At 42.4% G+C, this 23,174-nt stretch overlaps 1 protein-coding gene across 1 annotated transcript in view; it reads left to right on the forward strand.

The window, feature by feature from the left end:
• Nucleotides 1–6: 6 nt before the first annotated feature.
• Nucleotides 7–23,174, forward strand: part of Tmeff1 (transmembrane protein with EGF like and two follistatin like domains 1) — an 81,976-nt gene continuing 58,808 nt past the window's right edge. Inside the window, exons 1-2 of the mRNA XM_008851904.2 lie at nucleotides 7–206; nucleotides 20,166–20,275. Of these exons, the coding sequence (XP_008850126.1) occupies nucleotides 32–206; nucleotides 20,166–20,275 (285 nt within the window). The 5' untranslated portion in view covers nucleotides 7–31. The remainder of the gene's footprint in view (nucleotides 207–20,165; nucleotides 20,276–23,174) is intronic.

A 23,174-nucleotide genomic window follows, 5' to 3' on the forward strand; every position in this document is an offset into this window, starting at 1 on the left:
GCGCGCTTCCCGCCGTCCGGGCGCGCCAGCCATGGGCTCCGAGGCGCCGCTCGGGCTGCCGGCCGCGCCCCCGCTCGGCGTCTGCTGCTACACGTCGGTGCTTCTGCTCTTCGCCTTCTCCCTGCCCGGCAGCCGCGCGTCCAACCAGCCCCCGGGCGGCGGCGGGGACTGTCCCGGAGGCAGAGGCAGGAGCATCAACTGCTCAGGTAGGAGCAGCGGGCTCCCGTCCCGGGGTTCCTCCCTTCCGCCGCCCTGCCTGCGCCCCGGTTCCCCGCAGCTGGGCCCGGGAGGATCCCCACGGTGGTCCCCAGCCTTGGGCTGGTGGGGGGGGGGCGAGGGTCCCGGGAGCCGGGCGCAGGGCGGGACGCGAGCGAGCGGTGCGGGCTTGGGGACCCGCGTTGGGATGGGGAGTGGCCGTGCGTGCGTCCGCGGGTGTCCAGTGACCAGGCGAGGGCGGCCCCGCGGCGTGGGGGGCAGATGAGGCTGACACCCGCGAACTGCCCCGCGTGATCGTGGATGTGCTGGAGAGCGCGTGCTAGTGTTGTGAAGGATCCGGGGAGGAGAGGCCGGCCAGGCAGAGAGAGAGAGAGAGAGAGAGAGAGAGAGAGAAAATCCTTAGGGCAACAGGGTCTCAGAGGGGTCATGTGGGTAAAAGGAACGGGTGGCTATTTAGCATGTTCCAGTGTTTGTTCAGGGGTGCAATGGGGCCTTGGAGCGTCACCGGTCTTTGACTCTGGCCAGTGGAGAGACCCAGGACCCAGGAAGTAACCCTGTGCTTTTATATGTATATGAACAAAGCCCAGGACTCAGGTAGCCACCCTGGAGCATGCTTGGAGCGGGAAGAAATGAGAGTCCATCTGAGAACCCAGTTTGACAGAAGGAGGGAGCTAGGGAGTCATCTCGTGTAGGATTTGGGTATAGAAAGGTAATTAGGTTTCAGAGAGTGCCCCTATGTAGCTGGTGTAACCCCAGGTTAATTAAGGTGGTGTGCAAACAGAGGGAATGAGTCCGTGTGTGTTTTCCAGTAGGGCCTGGAGATTGGCAGCCAGGGAAGCCAGGGAGTGAGTGACCTCTCGCCTTGCTCCAAGGCCGCCTGCCCTCCCACAGCTGTTGGAAACAAAGAGCTTGCTGAGGCTTTAATGGATGACACTGGGGAGGAGGGGACTGGGCTGTAAAGTTCCTAGTCCTTTCTAAAGGGGTCCCAGAGGAGCCCTGGGGCAAGGAAAGGCATCCAGGTCTCATTTGGGGCTGGGTCAGTCCTCCTGTATCTGGCCTAGCAGATGCTAGTGGTCATAAGCCAGTCCTTGCTCACTGGTCCTTTTATCATGTCTCAGTCCCCCACTTGTCCTTTTAACTAGAGTTGAAGGGGGAGGAAGGATGGACCCGAGAGCCACCGGGAGTCTGCTAGACTGCCTGCCAGACCACCTTTGTACCTTTGGGCTCTCCAAGGGGGCATTGTTTCTGGGAGAGTGATGGGCAGCTAGAGGGTTTAGCACAGAGCTTATACTGCCATCTGTGAAAAGCTTTTGACTTGCTGTTTGGTCTGGGAAAAAACTCCACCTTTTAAATAATTTTCATATAGTATGTTTTATGAAGGGAGAAGGCATTTGAGAACAGGTAACAATGGCATGTCCATTAAAAGCATTTCTACCCAGGAAATCACTTGTTTTTCTAATAGTAACTGGACTATGAGATAATGCTTTAATAAGTAATCACACTTTATTAGAAATACAAGCTGGTTGTATATTGAAGTGCCTTTTTTTGGGTAACAAATATTGATTATCAAACCTGTAAGTGACCTTGTCAAAATATTTTACCAGCTGATGTATTTTGGTTGTTTTTTGCTAAGTTCATTTATTGTTAGCAAAACACAGTGTTTGTGGTTGGATGCTTTTGTATACTAGTTCTAATTTCTCAGTGCATAGGACAGGTTTTGAGAAGGGACAAAGAGACTGGAGACCCAAGTGGCGTGGAAATTAGGGGGCCCATTAGAAGCTATGACCACTGCTGTGTGTAACTTGGGGCAGGTCACTTGATTTTTCTGTTTGTTCTATTAAAACCGACTTGGATTTAATATCTGAACTTTCCTTTAGGAATATTTCTTACTGATACATGCAAATAAACTAGGCTGTTTAAAGATGTTTTCAAGGGAGAAGGTATACTTAAATAACTCTAGGTCTAAAACTAGAGGGTTTTGACTTTAGACAGGTTCTCACCATGTAACTCTGGCTTGGTCTGGAACTCTACGTGGACCAGGCTGCCTCAGATTAACAGAGATCTGCCTGCCCTTGCCTCCCTGGTGCAGAGATTAGAGGTGTATACTACCATGCCAGCTAAAGCTAGAGTTTTAACTAAATGTTAATTGCAAATTCTTTTTAAAAAAATTAGAAATTTTATGTGTGTGTCTTGCCTGAATGTATGTATGTGCACCAGGTGCATGCAGTGCCTGCTGAGGCCAGAAGAGGGTGCCAGAATCATTGAACCTGGAGGACGGATAGTTGTGAGTCTACATGTGGGTACTGGGAAATAAATCCAGGTTCTCTACAAGACCTGCAAGTGCTCCTAACCTCAGAGCCATCTCTCCAGTCCATATTTGCAGATTCTTGTTCCAACTTTCTAGAACAATGAAAATATTCTTAATAAAAATGCAAATTTATATCAATGAATTTGAGAACTATAGTAATCCAGTGTGGGCATACGATATGCATTTATTAATGCAGCTTGAAATTACGTTAGGTCTTTTAGTAGCTATTTTTGTTTGTTTTGTTTTTGATTTTGAGACAGGGTCCCACTATGTAGTCCTGGCAGACCTAGAATTCACTATGTGGAACAGGCTGGCCTGGAACTCACAGAGATCCACCTGTCTCTACCTCCTGAGTCCTAAGATTAAAGGCATGTGCCACCACACCCAGTTTAGTAACTTTTCTTGTCCATATATTTCCCATGTAAACTGAAGTTACTTAAGGATGTATTTGAACTTTAATATCTAAATACTGACCTGGATGCCCTGCTGTCATTTTGGGGTTCAGATCATCAGCCTTCTCTGACCTTTCTGGAGTCTGTGTGTGTCACTCAGAGAGAGCTTTGTGGTACTTGTGCATATGGCCTATGGCTCTTATCTATAGAGGTTATCTAGATAGTGGGAAAGGAGGGAATCCTGGGTGTTTACTGGAAACTCAGTTCCTTGATTCATTAGTCAACCAGATGTTCAAGCTCTGCATCCTCTTAGTTGAGTTTAATAGATTTTCAAGCTTTTGCTGTTCAGCATTTTCCAATTTGTTTGCCAGACTATCTTTAAAAGATTTGGTCTGAACCAGTTATGTAAATATCTGTGTCAGGTCCCCCTTTTCCATCTTCATGGACAAAGGAATGTTGTAGGGAGCAGACCACCATGAGGAGCCTATGGTCTCAGCCTCTCTCACTCTCTTGTGTTTGTAAAAATACTTATTTACCCACTCTAGAATTTTTCAGCAGATAGGTGCCAAGTTTATCCATAGTTGCTTTTCTGGATCTGCATGTCCCCCTTTTAAGTTAAAATTTTTTACTTTTAATTTCCAAGACTGTGATTTTTATCTCTAGAAATTCAATTAGGTGATTTTTATTTTCTTTTCCAAAAAAAGATTTTATTATTTTTATTTTACGTATGAATGTATTACCTTCATGTATGTGAGTGCACCTGTTCCCTGCAGTGCCCATGGAGGTCAGGAGAGGGCTTCAGATCCCCTGGAAATGGAGTTACTGATGGTTGTTAGCCACCATGTAGGTGCTGGGATTTGAAGCTAGGTCCTCTGCAAGAGCAGCCAGTGCTCTTAACCACTGAGTCGTCTCTCCAGCCATGTGATTTACATTTTCTTTAGGGAACAGGTGAAGACACACTTGGGATATAGAAGAGCAATAGAAAAATGATGCAAAGCCTCTTGGTGCCTGAGATTGGGAAATGTCCAAAGTCAAGACCTGGGTGCCTAGGTCACAACCATAGCTGGGCATCAAGGGAGTTGAGAGGTTCATTCTAGAGAATCAGTCCTTCCAAGACAAGAGTCTGCAAAGGACAGAGACCTCTTCTGTTCCCAGCATAAATCCAACGCAGAGGCAAAGCCTGGGACCTTGGGGAGGAGGAGGCTGTGAGGAGTCCAGCACCCAGCTGTCCAACATCATAAAGTCCTCCATCCTTCAGTCTGCTCCACCATCAGCCCACCACCAGCGAGGAACGTGGAACTGCAGCTCACAGCTGGGGACCAAAGCTTCAGGCTCAAGTGAGGGGACACCGCTTCAGCTCAGGGGAGGGGTACATGTCCCTGCTTTTGAAAATTGAGGGTGTATTCTATAATTTCTGATCTTCTAGCTCTATGTCAAGGTTGTGAAACTATTTAACAGTAGTTTTAATTTTTTATTTTTATGTTTTTTTTTTTGGTCTTTCTTGAGACAGGGTCTCCTTGTAGTCCCAGCTGGCCTGGAATTTACTATGTAGACCAAGCTGGCCTTGAATTCACAGAGACCTACCTGCCTCTGCTTCCCAAGTGCTGGGATCAAAGGCGTGCACCACCACACCCAGCTTTAACAGTAGTTTTTAAATCAGACCCGAAAGTTTCCTCAGTATCATGGAGGGAAATTAGTTTGGTTAGAAAACTATTTTCGAGCTTAGCTCTGTATTCTGCAGCTGTCCTGTATCTGTGCAGCTTATGTTAGGTGTTCACTGCCTGTTGTCAGAGTTTTAACCTCAGTTTGAAGGTTATGTCCCTTGAGTGGGCCTGCGATGTCCCTTCATCTCTGGATGTTACAGCATCTCCCCTAAGCAGTGGGCCCTTTATTTCTCTCTTCTAAACAAGCTCTTTTTGTTGGTCTTTTCCCATAGTACTCCTTCTAGATTTTGGGCTTTTGGTTTTTGCGTTATTTAAATTTGCTCTTTAAAAATCTTATTTATGAGAAAGTTTTCTCTCTATCTAAAGAGGGGAAAAGTATGGCAATATATGATATTTGTGAGGAAAGATGAACTTTGAGCTCAGGAAACTAGAGAACCTTAGACAAGACATTTTTCCACTTGTGATATGAATGAATGGTCCTTTTTGGCTTTGGAGTATTTGAGAAAAAACCAGGCTAAATATACGAGGCATTTCTGTCTTAGGGAAAAGCATGGAGAGACCAGTAAGTAGCCCTCTGTGATAGACATAAGGGGAGAATTTGAACTGCGTTTTAAAATGTCACAGAAGTTAGAAGTGGGTTCTCTAGATTGCTGTGTGGTGGTAAGATGTTATAAATAGATAGTATAAATGTCAGATTCACAGAAGGGCTTTGTTAGTGGCAATTCAGAATCCTGGGGAATAAACAGCAAGTTTTTCTTAGTGTGCAGTTGTGGTCAGGATGCCTTTAGGTCTCTGATGTATAAAGTGAGGATATATATATTAATGTACCTAGTGAACCTTGATTGACTGACCGACCCCTTAGTGTAGTCAAATACGCCAGATGTTAAGGGAAATTTATGGAGAGGCCATCCCTGCCCTCAGGGGCCTTATAGTCCTAGCAGGGACCATTATCCTTTCACAAACAAGCACAGTGGAAATGTGTTAGCTCATCTGGATCTGCACCCTTCCCCCATCAATAAGCATTTATTGAACAGTAACACTAATTGGAACTTAAAAAAAAAAAACAGTATAGTGAAGTGATTTTTACTATATCCACAGAATTGAGCATCATCACTTATTCTAGAGCATTTTCTTCACCCTAAAAGGAAACTGTCTACCTATTAACAATCACCCCTGTCTCCTGAGCCACTGGCTGTTACTAATCTCCATTTTGTCACCATGGAATTGCTTATTCTGGACATAGAAAGGAGTGAAATCCTACCTTATGAGGTCTTATGTGTCTAACTTTAAAAAAAATATTTTATGGGTATGAGTCTTTTGCCTGTATGTGTGTCTGCATCATATGTGTGCAATGCCTGCAGAGACCAGAAGAGGGCATTGGATCACCTGGAACTGGAGTTAGACTGTTAGTTGTCATGTGGGTGCCGGGAACCAAACCTGGGTCCTCTGCAAGTGCAGCCAGTTCTCTTAACTGCTGAGTCACCTCTAGCCACCCCTCTCTTTTCTTTTGAGACAGGATCTCATTGTGTAGCCTTGGCTGGCCTGGAACTCGCTATGTAGACCAGTCTGGACTCAGACGGCAATCCACCTGCCTCTGCCTTCTGAGTGCTACGATTAAAGACATGTGCTACCATGCCTGGCTTAAACTATTACTTTTGAAATATGCCACCATGGTTGGCCATATCTGACTTGTTTTACTTAACATGGTGTTTTCAGAGTTCATCCATATCATGCATAGCATGTGTTAAAACTTCATTCCTTTTTAGGGCTGAATAATATTTTGTTGTATGGATATACCATTTCTTCACGTATCGATTCCTGTTGTTTTGTGTGTGGATATGTGTTTTCATTTCTCTTGGGTGTGCACTTAGGGTCACATCATAACTCCTATCTTTAACATTTTGCGGAACTAACCAAATTATTTTCCAAACTTTCTGTAACCTTTTACATTCTCACCAGTAGTATGAGGGCTCCAATTTCTCCACATGGTCTCCAGCATTTGCTGTGTCTTGTCTTTCCAATTACAGCCATTGTAGTGGGGGTGAAATTGTGTATCAGTGTGGTTTTGATTTGCCTTTTTCCAATGATTAATGATATTAAACATCTTTCATGTTATTTATTGGTCATTGTAAATCTTGGTGAAATGGAGCTATCTATTTAAATCTTCTCCTGACCTTGATTTTGACATACTGTGTTAATAAGTCTCTTAATAAACCACACTAGAGAAGGCACCCGTATTCAGATGGTCAGGCTGGTTGGTTAACTAAAGTGTGCCTGTGTTCTCTTTACTTTCTCTGCATACCAAGAATCAGTTCTGGTTATTCTCAAATTTATTTTTAACAATGGTGCTTGTGAGTGTAATTTAATAAGTGTTACTTAGATTCAGAAATACAGACATAAAAAGTAATTTCATGAAATGCTTAGGAAAGACTTGATAAAGGAGAGAGACTGAAAGAATTGCCTTTGAATTAGATTTGTGATGAAGATAACCAAAACGGAGTGGGAGAACACTGACAATTTTGGATTTCCCAGAAAACAATTATTTTGCAGACCCTGTTTTACTGAAAAGCAGGGGAACGTGGACATTAGAGACAGCTGATCATTAGTGTGGTTTATTTAAGAAAACGGGGAACTGCTTTACGCAGACTCATACAAAGAAAAGGTCTGGGTGCTACATTGCGGAGGGAACATACATTCACATACTTAGGTTAAAATGGTTAACACATCTGTATCACTTGTAAATGATTTTGCTGACATTTTGGGTGAACTGTTCCGCAGTCACTCAGGTACATTCAGAAAGAGGGTGCCTGGAGGAAGATGCAGATACAGAGTTGAGGGACGAATAATTCTGATTTGTGGGAATCAGTTTCCTGAGGTAAAGGAATGATCTAGCCAGGCCCTGAGCAGTAGAAGAGCAGCTTGAAAATCTCGGTGTGCCTTTGCTCTTGGCCTTTGTTCTTCCTTCTGCCTGGAACCTTCTGGTCCCTTACATAGCCCCTCAACACCTTCAGGTATTTACAGTAACTTCCCCTTCCAAAAGTTGCCTCAGTACCTTGGCCTTCATCACCTTCTCTAGTCTCTCCCTTTTACCACCCTGATCTTTGACCAAGCTTTGTTCTTCTTCATAAATTCCATGATGGAAGGCATTTTTTGCCTGTTTTGCTCACTCAGATCACACAGTGTCTAGAATGGTGTTTGGCACAGTTAGTTGTTCATTACATATTTATTTATGGGATGGATTCATGACTGAATGAACACAGCATCTGAGGAGAATTGGTTTTTTTTGTGGGATGGATTCATGACCTAACACACCATCATTAGAAAAGGCACAGAGGTGGGAAAGGGAAGGCCAGATTTCTGGAACACTCCCTGGCACGATCAACACTGATTGCCAGTTTAGGAGACAAGCCTTTAGGCACGCTTATGAGGATCACCTAGATTAGGTTTTCCTCTCGACATGCCTGTGAGGGGTTATCTTGGATTAGGTTAACTGACTTGGGAAGACCCACCCTGAAGGAGGGAGGCATCACTCCCTAGACTTGGGTCCTGGACTGCACCAAAAGAAGGAAGGGAGCTGAGTCTGGCAGGCATCACTCTCTGTTTCCTGACTGTGGATACAGTGTGAACAGCTGCCTCAAGCTCTTGCTGCCTGGACTTTTTGCTATGATGGACTGTACCCTTGAACTGCTGACCCAAGTAAAGTCCTTCCTTTTTTTAAAAATATATATATTTTAATATTTTATTCTATTGTTTTTATTTTATGTGTATGCATGTATTGCCTCCATGTAGGTAAGTGCACCCATGTTGTGCAATGCCTGCAGAGGACAGAAGAGGCTGTCGGATCCCCTGGAACTGGAGTTACGGACAGTTGTTAGCTGCCATGTGGGTGCTAGGATTTGAACCCAGGTCTTCAGCCAGTGTTCTTAACAGCTGAGCCATCTTTTCAGCCCCAGTCCTTCCTTCTTTTAGTTTCTTCTGTATTTTATTGCAATGAGGCAAGAATTCTGCCCTAGGTTGTGTGTGTATGTGGGGGGGGGCAGGAGATGGGGTACAAGTTGCCATCAAGTTGTATCAGTTGCACGACCTTCAAGGCTAATCTGAAAGATTGTCATTTGCTTTGAAGACAGAGGGAGTCTCTTTAAAAAACTCAAGCGACAGTGTAGTTTTAGAAAGCAAAGTCTAGAAGTGACCAAGAGTAGAGAGGGGAGACTGGCAGTTTGGTGAATGGCGCAGTGGAGATGGGGATTGAGATGTTCGTTCGGCCTGCACAGCACTTGCTAGCCATTGAATTGAGGCTTCACTTTAAAATCTGGATTTTGGCCTCCTCTAGACTTGGAGGTACTGACAGCTATGGGCCGTTTCCACACAGCCAGAATGAGCCAGTGCTGCTGAGTAAGGCGTGGGCTCTCCACCCTGCTGGTCTTCCAGCTGCCGGTCGCCTCCTCTGCCTTCTGCCTTGGCCTCTGGATCGCTTGCTTTAGAGGTTAGTGAATTGGGATGTTTGGAGAGTGAGTTTGGCTTACCCTCCTCTTTACAGTCACCAAGCTGGATGCAGATCTGTTTCCCAAGTGCCCAGCCCTCCTACCTGTACCCCCTCCTCCCCATGGTGCTTGCCCTTCTGTGTGCTCTCCTCCAGCTTAGCATCCTGGCCCCCTTAGTCTCCCAAATGAAGAGATTGAGCATCAGTGTCAAATGGCAGTTTTTCCAGGAAAACAGCACTTTGCTCAGGAGTATTTTTACTTCTTTTGATTTTTAATTCTTTCCTTGACTTCACCTCTTCCTGGAGATACTGTTTCCTTAAAACTCTTAAGTGATGTTTTTAAAAACAATTTTATTTCATGTGTATGAGTGTTCTGCCTGCGTGAATGTGAGTGTACCATGTGCACAGAATACCCGTGGAGGCCAGAAGAGGGCGTTGGATCCCCTGGAACTGGAATTACAGGCAATTGTGAGCCACCTGATGTGGGTGCTGGGAACCTAATCTGGGTCTTCTCTTTAACTGCTGAGCCATCTCTCCAGCCTTTCTAACGATTTTTTTTTTTTTTTTTTTTGAGATAAGGTCTTCCAGTAGCCTCAGCTAGCCTGGAGCTTGCTATGCAGACCAGGCTGGCCTCAGTCTCATAGAGATCCGCTTGCCTCTGCCTCCTGAATGCTGGGATTGAACATATATTTTCATCAGAAGAAAGCATCAGATTCCCTGGAGCTGGAATTACAGATGGTTGTGAGCCACCTGATGCGGGTCCTGGGAACCAAACTCTGGTACTCTGGAAGAGCAGCAAGCACTCTTCACCTCTGAGGCCCCTAATTTGTTCTTTGTATCAGTTCTGTACATTTGACTGTGTGTGTGTGTGTGTGCGTGTGTGTGTGTGTGCGCGTGCGTGTGTGCGTGCGTGCGTGTGTGTGTGTGTGTGTGTGTGTGTGTGTGTGTGCGCGCTCTGTGTGGTATGACTCTATCAATCTCTCTCTCTCTCTCTCTCTCTCTCTCTCTCTCTCTCTCTCTCTCTCCCTCCCTCCCTCCCTTTCCCTCTCCCTCTCCCTCTCCCTCTCTCTTTCTCTCTCTCTGCCAGAGATCAATTTTGAGAGTCTTTTTCAGTCACTTTCCACTTTCCTTTTGAGACAGGGTTCCTCACTGACCCTGGAGCTCACTGATTAGGCTAGACATGCTGACGGGCCAGCGAGCTCCAGGGATTCACCCATCTCTGCCTCACCTAAAACTCCAGTTCCAGGGGATTTGATACCGTCTTCTTGTCTCCCAGAGTACTGCATGCACATGATGCACTTACAGGCAGGCAAAATACTTATACACATAAAATAGAAAAAAGAAGAAATTTCAATTTCTTTTAAAGTTTGGTGGGGAGGTTTCCAACCCATTTAGGCCTATTTAAAAAGTATGCAGTTAAGGGCTGCAGTTAATGGCTCAGTGGTTAAGAACACTTGCTGTTCTTCCAGAGGACCTGGGTTTGATTCCCAGCACCCACATGGTGGCTAACAATCATCCATAACTCCAGTTCCAGGGGATTAGGACACCTTCTGGCTTCTGTGGGCATTGCATGCACATGGTGCACTTATATACATGCAGGCAAAGCAGTCATACACATAAAATAAAAATAACTAAAATATTTAAAATATATACAGTTAAAATATAGTTAAAACATGCCACAGAGCTGTTTTCATATTACTGTTAATTCTGTTATTAACTTTTCTTGCAGAGAGATGAGGAGTTTGTGAACTTGGCAGACTTCTTTTGTATTTTCAAATTTTATTTTTATTATTTATGTGTATATGTGTGTGTATCTGCTTGAATGTATGCCACATGTGTGTGGGTACCCACTGAGGCCAGAAGAGGGTATTGGCTCCCTGTTTATAGGTGCTTGTGAGCCATTCTAAATTTGTAGAATAAGTGCTTCCTGGATTACTGTTTAATTAAACTGGCTTCTTTTATCTCCCACCCTCCCCTCCCCCACCTCCTTCTGCCCTTCCCTCCCTTCCCCGTTCTTGCTGCTTACTGTTTTACAGTTTTCTGGGGTTTCAGTTGGTGGTTGTATCTTTCAAAGGCTGATTTTGGTTGTTTCAGACAGAAAGGAGAACCATCTTTGACAGTTCCCAGTGTTCTTATGGAAGGATCTCATTTAATCCTCACAATTCCACAAGGGATTATTGTTCCCATTTTTCACTCCACAGAAGTAGGGTTTCTTAGCTTTGAAGCTTTGGTTTGGCCAAATTTGTAGAGTTACTTAAATAAGTGGAATGTCAAGTGTGGGACTTTTTCTAATGCACCAGAATTTGGCTTTAAATTTTTCTTCTTTAAAATAGTCAATTCCAAGTTCTCTAGTGCCAGTCCGTGAGCTGTTTTGCTTTTTATTTATTATTATTATTTTTTAAATAAATTTTTGTCTTTGTGGATGGAGTCCTTGGGCTCTGTCCACCTGTTCTACATAGTGTTGAAACACTAAGGAATAATGGTTGGAAATGGAATCAGAAGTCATGATTCTTGTGTTCGGATTTGTTCTCTTTTGAAAAATTTTTAGTGGAGGAAGTGTGTTCTTTCAAAATCCTAAAATATATGTCAACAATGTATGCTGTAAAGTACAAATGGCATAGCTGCATATAGTTTTATAACCTGCTTTTCTTTGTTTTCCTTCAGATGAGTCTTGATCTTCTTTATCAATACATATGTTTCTTCCACATACTTTAATCTGTGCAATATTTTTATTAATTTTAAAATTTTATGTGTATGAGCATTTTGTCTGCATGTGTGTACACCTGTGTTGTGCAGTGCCCTCAGAAGTCTGAAGGGGGTGTGGGATTCTCTGGGACTGGAGTTACAGATGGTTGTTAGCAGCCATGTGGGTGCTGGGACTCAAACCCAGGTCCTGCAAGAGCAACCAGTGCTCTTAACTGCTGAGCCATCTCTCCAGCCCCAAATCTGTGTAATATTATATGAGTACTTTATTTAAGTAACTCCCAACAGATGGACGCTTAGGTTGGTTTTTCTTTTGGCGTTGTAAAGAGATGATCCTATTTTGATGTGCTAAAGTCACCGCTACTTGAAAGGCTGGTGCTGGAGGGCCACTTGAGCACCAGAGTTCCAGGACAACCCTGGTGACATAACCAGACCCTGTGTTAAAACAAAAACCAGAAAACGATATGGACAGTCTTTCTCATATATTTTTATGTATTTTGTATTTCCATCATAATTTCCTACAAATGGAATTATTGGGTAAAAGGTTAAAAACAAAATTGTAATATATATGGTTATGAGTGTTTTGCTGGTATGTTCTCATAATTGGCTGGAGCGCACATTTTTCCATTCCTTTTCCAGCACAGATGCTGACAAACAAGTGTCTGACACTTACAGTGACCCTGATGTTTCTCATGCTGCTCTCAGGGCCCTCCAAATCTTTAAGCCTCCACCAGCATTATGAGAGACGTAAATTATTAAGCTCCCACAGTTGGGAAAGACAGGCTGCTGGAGATGTTCTGATACCTGTTAAATACCAAATTATAATACATGACCATTGGTTGCCTTAATGTTTCTCCAAATTTAAATCGCCCGATTGTTTGATCTTATTCTTAAATTTTTTTTCATGAAGAGCCTGCCATTTTGAAGCCTGCAGTTCAATGGTTTTTGTGCCCTCATTATTACCTACTGTCTGAGAACATTTCCATCACTTCGGAAAGATCCTGTAGCTACATCTGTCCCCTTACCAAACTCAGCCGTCCCTCAGCAACCATGGAGAGATGGGCTTTACATACTGTGGACATTTTATCAAAGCGGAATCATGTAATGTGCCTGGCCTCTTTCTGTCAGCATATTTACAAGACTCTCACATATGTGGCACATAATTCCTTTTTTTAGTGTAATAACTTGATTTGAAAAGTAATATAAGGTATCATAAAACTAAACAATATTTCAGAAAAGCAGTAATGAAGCATTTGTGTGTGTGAGTGTGGGCATATTTGTGTCATGGTTTGTGTGTGGAGGTCAGAGGCCAGCCTCTGGTGTCAGTCCTTGCCTTCTACCTTTTTTGAGACAGAGCCCCTTCGTCCCTTTTCTGCTGAGTGTCCAGGCTAGCTGGCCTTTGAGCTTCTGGGGATTCTCCTGACCCTCCTTCCATCTCCTTGTAGGAGCACTGGAATTTCAGCATCTGCACTGAGTCCAGCTTTTCTGTGAGTTCTGGGGATTCAAACCTGGGTCCTCATACTAGGTCTTTTACCTTGTGAGCCATTTCTCCAGCCCTAAATGTGATCTTTTATAGGCATTAAAAAAGGTTGAATTTCAAAAAAGTTTATATTGTAATTTTTTGTGTATGGCACTGGGGATTTGAAACCAGGGCCTTGTGCATGCTAACCCCTCTACCATTGAACTAACCTTCCAACTTGCATGCTGTGCATTACAAACAAAACCCAAACCCAAACCAAAAACCTGCCTTTAAAAAAAAAAAAGAATGTACCATGTCAGGAAATGTCGAGATTTGTCATCATTATTTTTAATAAGCACAATAATAGATTCACTTTATGAATCTGTGAGAGGAGAGCACACAAGTTTGCCAAGCTACTGTCAGTACCCTCAAGATCAGAAATGAGAGAGAGGATTGCTGTTCAGGATCCTTGGCCAGGACTGGGGGTTTCTGCTACTGAGCCTGGGAGCCAGGTCTGCTTGCTCCCATCTGATCCTGCAGTCCTCCCTGCCAGTCCTCCCTGCCGTGTCCTCCCTACAGTGTCCTCCTTGTCACCTTGCCTGGAGCATCCGCAAACAGCCATTTAGAATTGAAGTAGGCAGCGGAGAGAGATGCAGGTGTGGGGGTGGAGGATTGACAGGATCAAAGTGTTGTTTAACAAAGGTAGTTTGGCAGTAGCATGCAGAATGGATAAAAAATATCGGATACAGATAATTGTGCAGCATATGTGAAATTTCTTTTGGTTAAATATAGCTTAGAGAAGTTTTAGTCATCTCTCTCTTAATGCATTTTAATACCAATGTAGACTGCTTTTGCATCATGAAATATTAAGTTTATTTTCTTCATCACCTCTTTATTGTAGAAGATAAATACTATAATATAGCTAATTTAGCAAACAAGTTGAAGAAAATTTAATTTCTAATTCTTCTGATTTGCTGGCCTGGAAGTTAACCATTACTTGTTGATTTTTTCCGTCATCACATGGGTTGGGAGTTGGTCATGTCTGGGGAGGGAAAGTGAGTCTTCGTTGTGCTCTGTGCCTGCTTGTTCTGGGCACTGCTGCTTTGAACATATCTCATTGAGTCATTGCAACACCAAGGTAATGTTCGAAAAGGGCCTGACACGGGACTCTGCCCTTATTATTGACCCTCGAATTCACACTTTTCCCATTATGTAGCAAACTGCGTCTTGTTTGATTTGAAGTTACCTCTCTCATTAAATAATAACCAACATAGAAACCTGAAAAGAGAAAAAATTGCCTATGGTGGAAAACAGTTGCTATTAGTTATTATTTAAAAATTTTTCCTGACTATATTTTCCTGTATGTGTTTTAAAAATGACTGTATATAGTTTTATGATCTTTCTCATTTTTAAAAAATATATTTTATTTATTATTTTTATTTTATGTGTATGAGTGCATTGCATGTAGGTTTGTGCGTGCACCTGTGTTGAGCAATGCCACGGAAGTCAGAAGAGGGCATTGGATTCCCCTTGGAACTGGAGTTAAGGACCGTTTGTAGCTGCCATGTGGGTGCTGGGAATCGAACCCGAGTCCTCTGCAAGAGCAGTCAGTGCTCTTAACCACTGAGCCATCTCTCCAGCCCCTCTTTTTTTCATTTTTACATTCATATAGTCATTATGTAATATTTTCATATTATTTAATATTGAATCTTTAAATTGCTATATAACATTCCCTGGCTCTACCCACCACTCTAGGTAGGGAATATTGTAAATGTTTGACTTCTAAATATTTTAAGTTTTCAGGCTAGAGGACATGGGGTTGCCTAGTGGGCAGCTGGGCACGTATTCAGGAATAATATTTTGGGACGAACACAGGCCTATTAGCCTGTGGGAGGATAATAAAGGTTATTGGACTAGATGGGTCAGGGAGTGGTTCAGGAGTACCATCTGCTATAGAAAGATCCAGAAAAGAGTTGGAGGGCCAGTGAAATGGCTCAACAGGTAAAGGCGCTTGCTGCCAAGCTTGATGACCTGAGTTCCATCCCCAGCGTGGCTTGGTATGCTTTTGTGAAAAAAGATGTTTTCTCCGAATACTAATAACATATAGATAATGACTATAAAACCACTGAATTTTTTTCTTTGAACATGCCTTGTGAGGGCTCAGTCAGGAATCAACCAGAGATGAACGAAAGGTTTCTATGTTAATGAGACCTCATGGAGCCTTGTGTAGGGTTCTCCCTAGCATTGCTCTAAGACTGGAGATAGGCAGTGAAAACAAGTGAACTTGGTTTTAGTAAGATTGGGAAAGTCATGCAGGATTTGAAGTTACCAGTATTATGGTGAATGCTGCCAGGGAAAGATGGAGACAGGATGACCCGGTAGACAACCAAAAAGACAGAACATTTTTGTATGTGGTTTGGAACCCTGTTATAGTCAGTAGGATTCTGATATTTTATTTGTTGAGTTATTTTAGGTGAGGAATCACAAAAAGGATTCATAAATGCATTTAGCATTTTAATCTAAAAACATTTATTAAATGATATTTTGAAAACAGGCACAGAATTTTTCTCTGAAAGCAGTTTCCTCGAATAAAGCACATTCATAATGTATTGATACGAATTCTATTTTTCATTCTTTTGAAAAGGAACTTAGAGACTTGTGGATGCAGAATTGTAAATGTGAATGCATTTGTCTTTAAAATAATTCACCTTTTAAAATTCTCAGTTTAGCTGTCATAAGCACAATTTATTTTCACTCCTATGAAATGTCAACGCCACGTAATGACACACATGAAGGGGACGTAACTCAGCTGGGTGACATGGAAGCAGGAGAACAGCACCCCCTGGTGGGAGCTGAAGTGCTCCTGGCATCCATGGGAGCTTGAATGTGCCTTGTGAGGATGTAGGCTTGAGGGCTCCTTGTGCCATGGTCCTTGGTCTGATGGCCTAGGAGAACTGCATCCTGTGATTAATCTGAACAGTTGGTTAAGCTGGAGACAGTCTAAGAACATTATGGTTGTGGACTAGACAGTAGATGAAGGAAAAGGAGTGATCAAGTGAGAAGTGGTCAGAGTGGGAGGGTAATAAAGATTATTGGACTAGATGGGGCAGGGGGTGGTTCAGGAGTACCGTCTGCTATAGAAAGATCCAGAAAAGAGTTGGAGGGCCAGTGAGCTGGCTCAACAGGTACAGGTGCTTGTTGCCAAGACTGATGACCTGAGTTCCATCCTCAGAACCCACATGGTAGACTCAGGAAGGTTGTCCCCTTGACTCCACATGTGCACTGTAGTATACACCCCCACTCCCAATAAATAAATGAAAAAAACCAAACAAAGATGGAAGACTTAAGGAAAAGCTCTCAGATCTTTAGAATAAGAGATTTTGTTGACCTTGAAGAAAAGCCTGGTTCTCTAAAGGCCAAGGAAGACACCTACCCTGGAAGTCAAGGCATTATTACATCTGGGGCCTCTTCTCTGAACCTTAGCTTGGCATAGTTTGGAGGCCCCACCGCTGAAATGGAAAATGGCTGTGGGAACATGCTACGATCTTGCAGGTTGCTGCTCTTTTGAGTCATTTTCCTTATAGTGGTTGTGTTGTAGGTGTGTCCACCTGCGACCCATAGGCCACATGTGTCCCAGGACAGCTATGCTTCCCGCTCAGCGTTTGTAGATGACATCATGCTGCTCAAGAAGAATCAATGTCAAGCCATTGATTTCGTTCATTCAGTGTCATTGGGAGTGCTCTTGGCTCTCCTGGGGGCATTTGGTAAAGCCTGAAGACGTTTTGCTTGTCAGAGCTGGGGTGATCCTACTGGAACCTAGTGACTAGAGGCCAGGGATGTCACTCAGCACTCTGCCAATGCCCAGGCTAGCCAGCCCAGCAGCAATCATCTGTCTCAAATGAATAGCCCAGATTTAGATGCCCTGAGTTCTGTGGTCATATCTTATAGAGTTTCCTCCGTTTTGGTTCTCCTTAATTTTAGCTAAAAAGAACTGTTTGCTGGGAGGGAGGTAGAAAAGCCAGATCATTCTGGAGGGCTGCTAGTCCTGTTTTGAACTGCAGCCTGAACCTCTAGTCAGTAGTGCCCAAAATTGGAAATTCTAGCAGCTCTTGAGGTCCCCAAGAAGCAGGGTTCTTTTTCCCTCACGTGCATTGTTTTCCACATTTGAAATGCTAATGAAATTTGAGACAGGTTTTACATTCTGAGAAATAGATCATGGGCAGATTTGCAACCAGAGCAAAATATTTTTGTTTTGAGCCACTCTTCTGAGTGTTGCTTTGTGTACAGTATTTCTGTGTGGAGAATTGGGTTTTGAGGGCCTTAGTAATGGCTCATCCATTTTGTGGAATTTCCATTTTGGGTTCAAGAAGGCAGGTGTGTAATGATCATCATCACTAACAGGTAGCAGAGGGCCCTCTTCATGCCTGGTACTGTGCAGTGTTTGAAAAGAACATTCAGAAAAGAATCTCAGAGTAGAGCCCTTCTGGAGTGTATTTGAACTCAGGCAGAGCCCTAGGAAGTTAAGGTGCTCTTGACAAACTCGTAAATGTATGATGTAGCAAGAGGATAGAAACCTTTTGTTTGGAAATACCTGTCTATATAAGTTTGCATGGGACTATTATGTTGGTGACCTGGTCAACAGTGGCTAACAGGGTGAGGGCTTAATTTTTTAAAATGTATTCATTTGTGTATTTTCTGGAAGCATAACAATCTGGAGGCATGGACCCACAGTGGTGTGGTGATCCCATGATTCTTGTCTCCTATCTTTGTGCTCTGCTCCTTTGAGCCTGTGGCTTTCATCTTTATGTGTGTATGATGGCCACTCTAACTATAGACAACAGGATCTCTTCTTTGGGTCTAAAGCTGTATTTTTGATAGTATTTGGAACTGGACCTATAAATACTCATATAAGAATCAATCAATCAATCCATCAATCCCCATATCAAAGATTGAGTCTCAAGAGCTAAGTATATGGTCAACGGGGAAGGGGAGGGGCAAGCAAACATTGGGAGAAGAAAGCCAAGCATCTAAGACCCTCACAGCCCCAGCTGAAGGAATAAAACTATCTTCTGTAGGTGGAATAGTTTGTAGAACAGAACAGTAAAACAGCTGTATTGGTTGTCTTTTTAGTGCAAATTCTTGAACTTTAGAGTAATATAATTCTGTGCACTTGAGACCTATTTAAGAAAACAAAAAAGTAATTGTGTAACCCATAGTTACATAGACTGTTCTTATCCTGATGCAGTGCTTGGTGGTTCAGAATGATGACTCATGTAAGTACTGTTGACTGTCAGTTTCTTGATTGCCAGCCCTTAGATGCAGCATACCTGACACACCCTTGCATATCAGTGAGAGCAGCAGCGGCAGAGAGGCCAGTGAGATGTCACTAGTGTGAATGTCACTGGACATTGAGTCTCCTTGACTCAGTCCATGAGCTGCTTTGAAAACTAGGAATAGAAAATATGCAGGGACAGTGGATCTCTGGGGACGTGGATCTGTTTGCCAGGACCTGCTTTATCATGATGTAGATAAGAGTACTTGTGGTCACCCCACAGCTCCTCAGCTGCTGAACTGCAGGCAGCCTGAGGTTTGCTTAGGCCTCTGTACAACCAGATGCACACTTAAAGTCAGACATTTGTTTGCTGTTTGTGTAAGTGCATTTGTTGTGGCTTCCATTCCCAGTGGCAAGATAGGAAAATTACATTGTCATGATTCTCACCCAGTTCTACATGACTGGCTGACCTGACGTAGTAGCGCTAGCCTTGAAGCAACTTACTTGGTTTCTGAGACGTTTAATACGGTTCATCTAGCTCAGGACTGGCAATCTTAGAGCAGGAACCAAATCATTGATTGACTCTGTGGTGTAGAATCAGATTAGCCATTTGAAAGTTTTAAGTGGAGAATGATCTGGAATCTCTTTAATTTTTGTGTATATAAATGTTCCATAGCTACCTTTTGTATGAAATGCAGGTTAATTTTATGATTCCTTATAAGTAAAATTATTTATCTGTCTAGAATGAATGCTGATTGTCTAAAATTTATCCTTAAAAGTTGCTTACCAAAGAAAGAATCTAAAATATCAAGACAATAATAAGAGTATCTTAAGTGTTTGGCAGGCCCAAATAGAAAAATTCCATAGATTATATTTAGAAATTATGTTAAATTTTGACATTTTGAGTTTCTTTTGGGGTGGTTCCTTTTAGGGATACCAATATAAGAGTCTCTTGGGGTATATTGAACATTTTGGGACCTATAAGAACTTTTTTTTTCCTTTTTGTTTTGAGACAGAGTCTCACTATGTACCCCCCCAGCTGGCCTGGAACTCATTATGCAGAACATCCTAGGCTGGCTTCAATTTCACAATGATCTATCTGCCTCTGCTTCCTGAGTGCTGGGAATAAAGTCATGCTTCATAGCTCCTGGCCCAAGAACTTTTTTTTTTTTTTTTTTTTTTTTAATATTATTTGTGTCTGTGTGAGAGCATGCACATATGTCTGTGCCTGTGTACTAATCTAGAGTCCAGAAGATGGCGTTGGGTGACCTCCTCTATCACTCTCCACTTGTTCCTTTGAAGGTTTTTCCTGATCTCTGGGTTGGGGGTTGGGGGTGGGGGGGTCACAGCTTTCTCAGGCTGGAAGCCAGCATGTCCCAGAGATCCTATTGTCTCTGTGCCCCTTGGTGCTGAGGTTACAGGGGTAATAAGATACCCAACTTGTTACATTGGTGCTAGGACCCAAGCTCTGGTCCTCATGGTTGTACAGCAGGGTCCTCATGGTTGTACAGCAGGTACCACTAAGCTATCCAGGACTTAGAACTTGCTTTTTTGTATATTGTCTTATTAGCATTCATGGGTGAATGGGATACCCTATACATTTGCTCTTTTATTTCTCTGTATATATTGTACATGTATACAAACATGAAACAATGTTTTCCTCTCTTGCAGAATTAAATGTGAGAGAGTCTGATGTCAGAGTGTGTGATGAATCGTCCTGTAAATATGGAGGCGTCTGCAAAGAAGATGGAGATGGTTTGAAATGCGCCTGCCAATTTCAGGTGAGAAAATTAAACTTATTTTAATTTTTTTTTTCCAATTTTACAGTCCTACATTCTTCAAATTAAAAGGCTTTATAACACCTTGAACCCCTTAAGGAGGTTTGACTCACAGCCCACTAGTTCTTTCTTGTCAGATGAAGCCCTGTGATTTGTACTTTCCATGTTTCTTTCCAGAAATTAAAGAAGACAGACTGACCATAATAGACGTGAACATGCTTTGGGAAAATATTAAAGAAACATCAAAGTGATTGCAAAAGTAGGGAAACGGGTCCAGGTTTCGGTGGAGCCTCTTATTTAACAGCTTGGCATGTTTTCCCTTTCTTTGCCTGGCTTTTTTCTTCCATTCTTGCACGCTGCCTCAAGGCCTTAGAACCTACGTGGAGCCTCAGGGAAAGTCAGGCTTAGAGATGAGCTTGGAAGAAATTAAGAGGCTGAACCTCAAACCAGAAGTGGGCATGCTGCTGTTCCTTCACAGTTTTAGTTGTGATTTTATTGCCTGAAAAACTGAAGCATCTGGCAGTTCCTATGTGCTAGTGTGCTGTGATTAGATTGTAATGTGGCTTCAGAGTGTTTCTCATAAGATGATCCCTGATTCAGAACTGGAGGTGAAATAAAGATGGAGCTAGACTTTCTCACTTCTTGTTCTGAATGAGCCTGCCATTTTGAATTTTGAGAGGAATGGGTTCAGAAACCAGGATAAAGGCATAGTAGAGTTCTTGTTTCCATTAACCTAGTGTTCTCAGAAAATTATTTCCTCATGAATGTTCCTTCTAAACAGAGAAGGTACATTTCATATTCTCAAAATGTAATATGAATCATAGTGGGAAAGAGGGCTTGCATGTGAAACTTCTTTGTAAACTATAAGTCATCTTGTTTATTTTCCTTAAGAGGAGTAGAGAATTTAAGTATTGAGCCCATCTCTGTTCTCTACATTCTTACTATCCAGTGAGTTTTAATTTCAAGATTTTTTTTTATTTCTAGACTATGTAGTTGCTCTCTATCCCACCAGCAAGGATTTCCTATCTTTTCATTCATTACAAACATGCTTTCCTTGAGCTTAGATTTTATGGCTGCCTTAAAATTTCTCTCCTCATGTTAGAAAAAACATTCAGCTTTTCATTTGTGTTTTCCTATGTCTTAAGTCCTTTTGAATTTCCTCTACACATAGTAAATATGATTTAGTGTCTCAATTCTGTTGTTTGTTTGAAGATTGTTGTTATTTTTGAGGCGGTTAAACAATGAAAATTGCAGATTCTACCCTTAGTTTGAAATGTTAGTTCATTTTTTTCAGCCCTGGTGGGAGGAACTTGGCATCTGCCCCTCCTGTGTGGGTTCAGGGCCAGCCAGAAGTTAGTTCTGAGTTCCTACACAGCATCTGGATCTCCCTTCTGACTTTCCTTTCTCCTCTTCCCTTCCATTCTGTCCTCCTCAGGTCAGAAATATTTCCCCTCCCCCCCACAGAGATGTAGGATGAGGAAAACCTGGCTGTTCTCTACTCTAGCTGTTCTAAGTATTTCCATAGGTTAAAATCCTTGGTGTGGAATTGTCGGGCCAATGGGATACTTGTATGCAAAACCAGCCAATAGCAGTTTATCATACTGCTTGTTTTCTTCAGCTTCTTGGTAGTGGATTTTATTGGTCTGTTTAAATTTTGTAAATATGAAAGACAGAGAAATTTATTTGCATTTCATTATTAGATAAAATGAATATTTGCTGCCACCACGTATTATTCACCATATTTCATAATGCTTTTTCGGAGTTTTTTTTTTTTTTTTTTTTTTTTTGAGACTGGGTCTCATGTAGTCCAGGCTAACCTTGAATTTGCTATGCAGTTGAGGATGACCTTGAACCTCTGATCCTTCTGCCTCCCCCTTCCAAGTGCTGGGATTACAGACTGGACCTGCCTTTCTTTTTACCTTTGTTTAATTTGTAAGGATGCATGTATGTGAATGTGTATACATATACAATATTTGAATACTTAAGATGCTGAGAATTTTAATGCATAAAATCCCTCACAAAAACCTGCTGTTCTTAAGTGTTTTTGAAAAGACTAAACTAATGTATGCCCACAGTAAACAATTTAGGCAATGTAAACAGATACATAATGAATAAAATGTCTCCCATACACTCAGATTATAAACTGCTCTTTTCAGAGGCAAGATGTTATTATTTATATTTTTTCTAGAAATATTTCAAGTGTATAAACATATATGTGGTTTAGTTTCCTTGGTAAGCACATAAATCACTTAGCAGTATTTACTTAGAGATGGCTAGTAACATGATAGCCAACCAGAAATTATTTATTCATTTTTGTGTTGCTGGGTGTTGAACCCAGACCTATAATGTATGCTGGATAAGCACTCTACTCGTGGGCTGCATCCCCCACAAATTACTTAGTTTTAATTGGCAGATAACAATTGTATCTTTCACTTTCATATTATTTTTGACATATATACACTTTTGATTTATTTTTATTTTATGTGTATGAATGTTTTGCCTGCATGTATGTAAGTGCATCATGTGCATACAATGCTTGTGGAGGCCAGAAGAGGGTATCGGGTCCCGTGGAACTGGAGATAGGAATGGCTGTTAGTCATCTTGTAGGTGCTGGGACTTGAACCCAGGTACTCCGCAAGAGCAGCTCATAACCACTGAGCCATCTCTGCAGCCCAGCCCTCATTTTAAAATTTTATATTAGATTTGTCTTTGTCTGTGGTTCTGCTTTCCTTTGTTCTTTGCAAGTTCTTGAAATTCTTTAAGATTATAAAGAAGTGGCCTTTTTCAACATGGTTGAACAGCTGAAAAAAATCTCCCCATAATCTGTCTTGTGTCCTTTGTGTTCTTACCTATGGTAAAACAGGAAAAGGAAGTTAGAACCCAGATCAGTACATAGCACCTA

This window comes from Nannospalax galili, unplaced genomic scaffold (genome assembly GCF_000622305.1).
Source record: "Nannospalax galili isolate Female #2095 unplaced genomic scaffold, S.galili_v1.0 scaffold125, whole genome shotgun sequence".
Classification (NCBI taxonomy): domain Eukaryota; kingdom Metazoa; phylum Chordata; class Mammalia; order Rodentia; family Spalacidae; genus Nannospalax; species Nannospalax galili.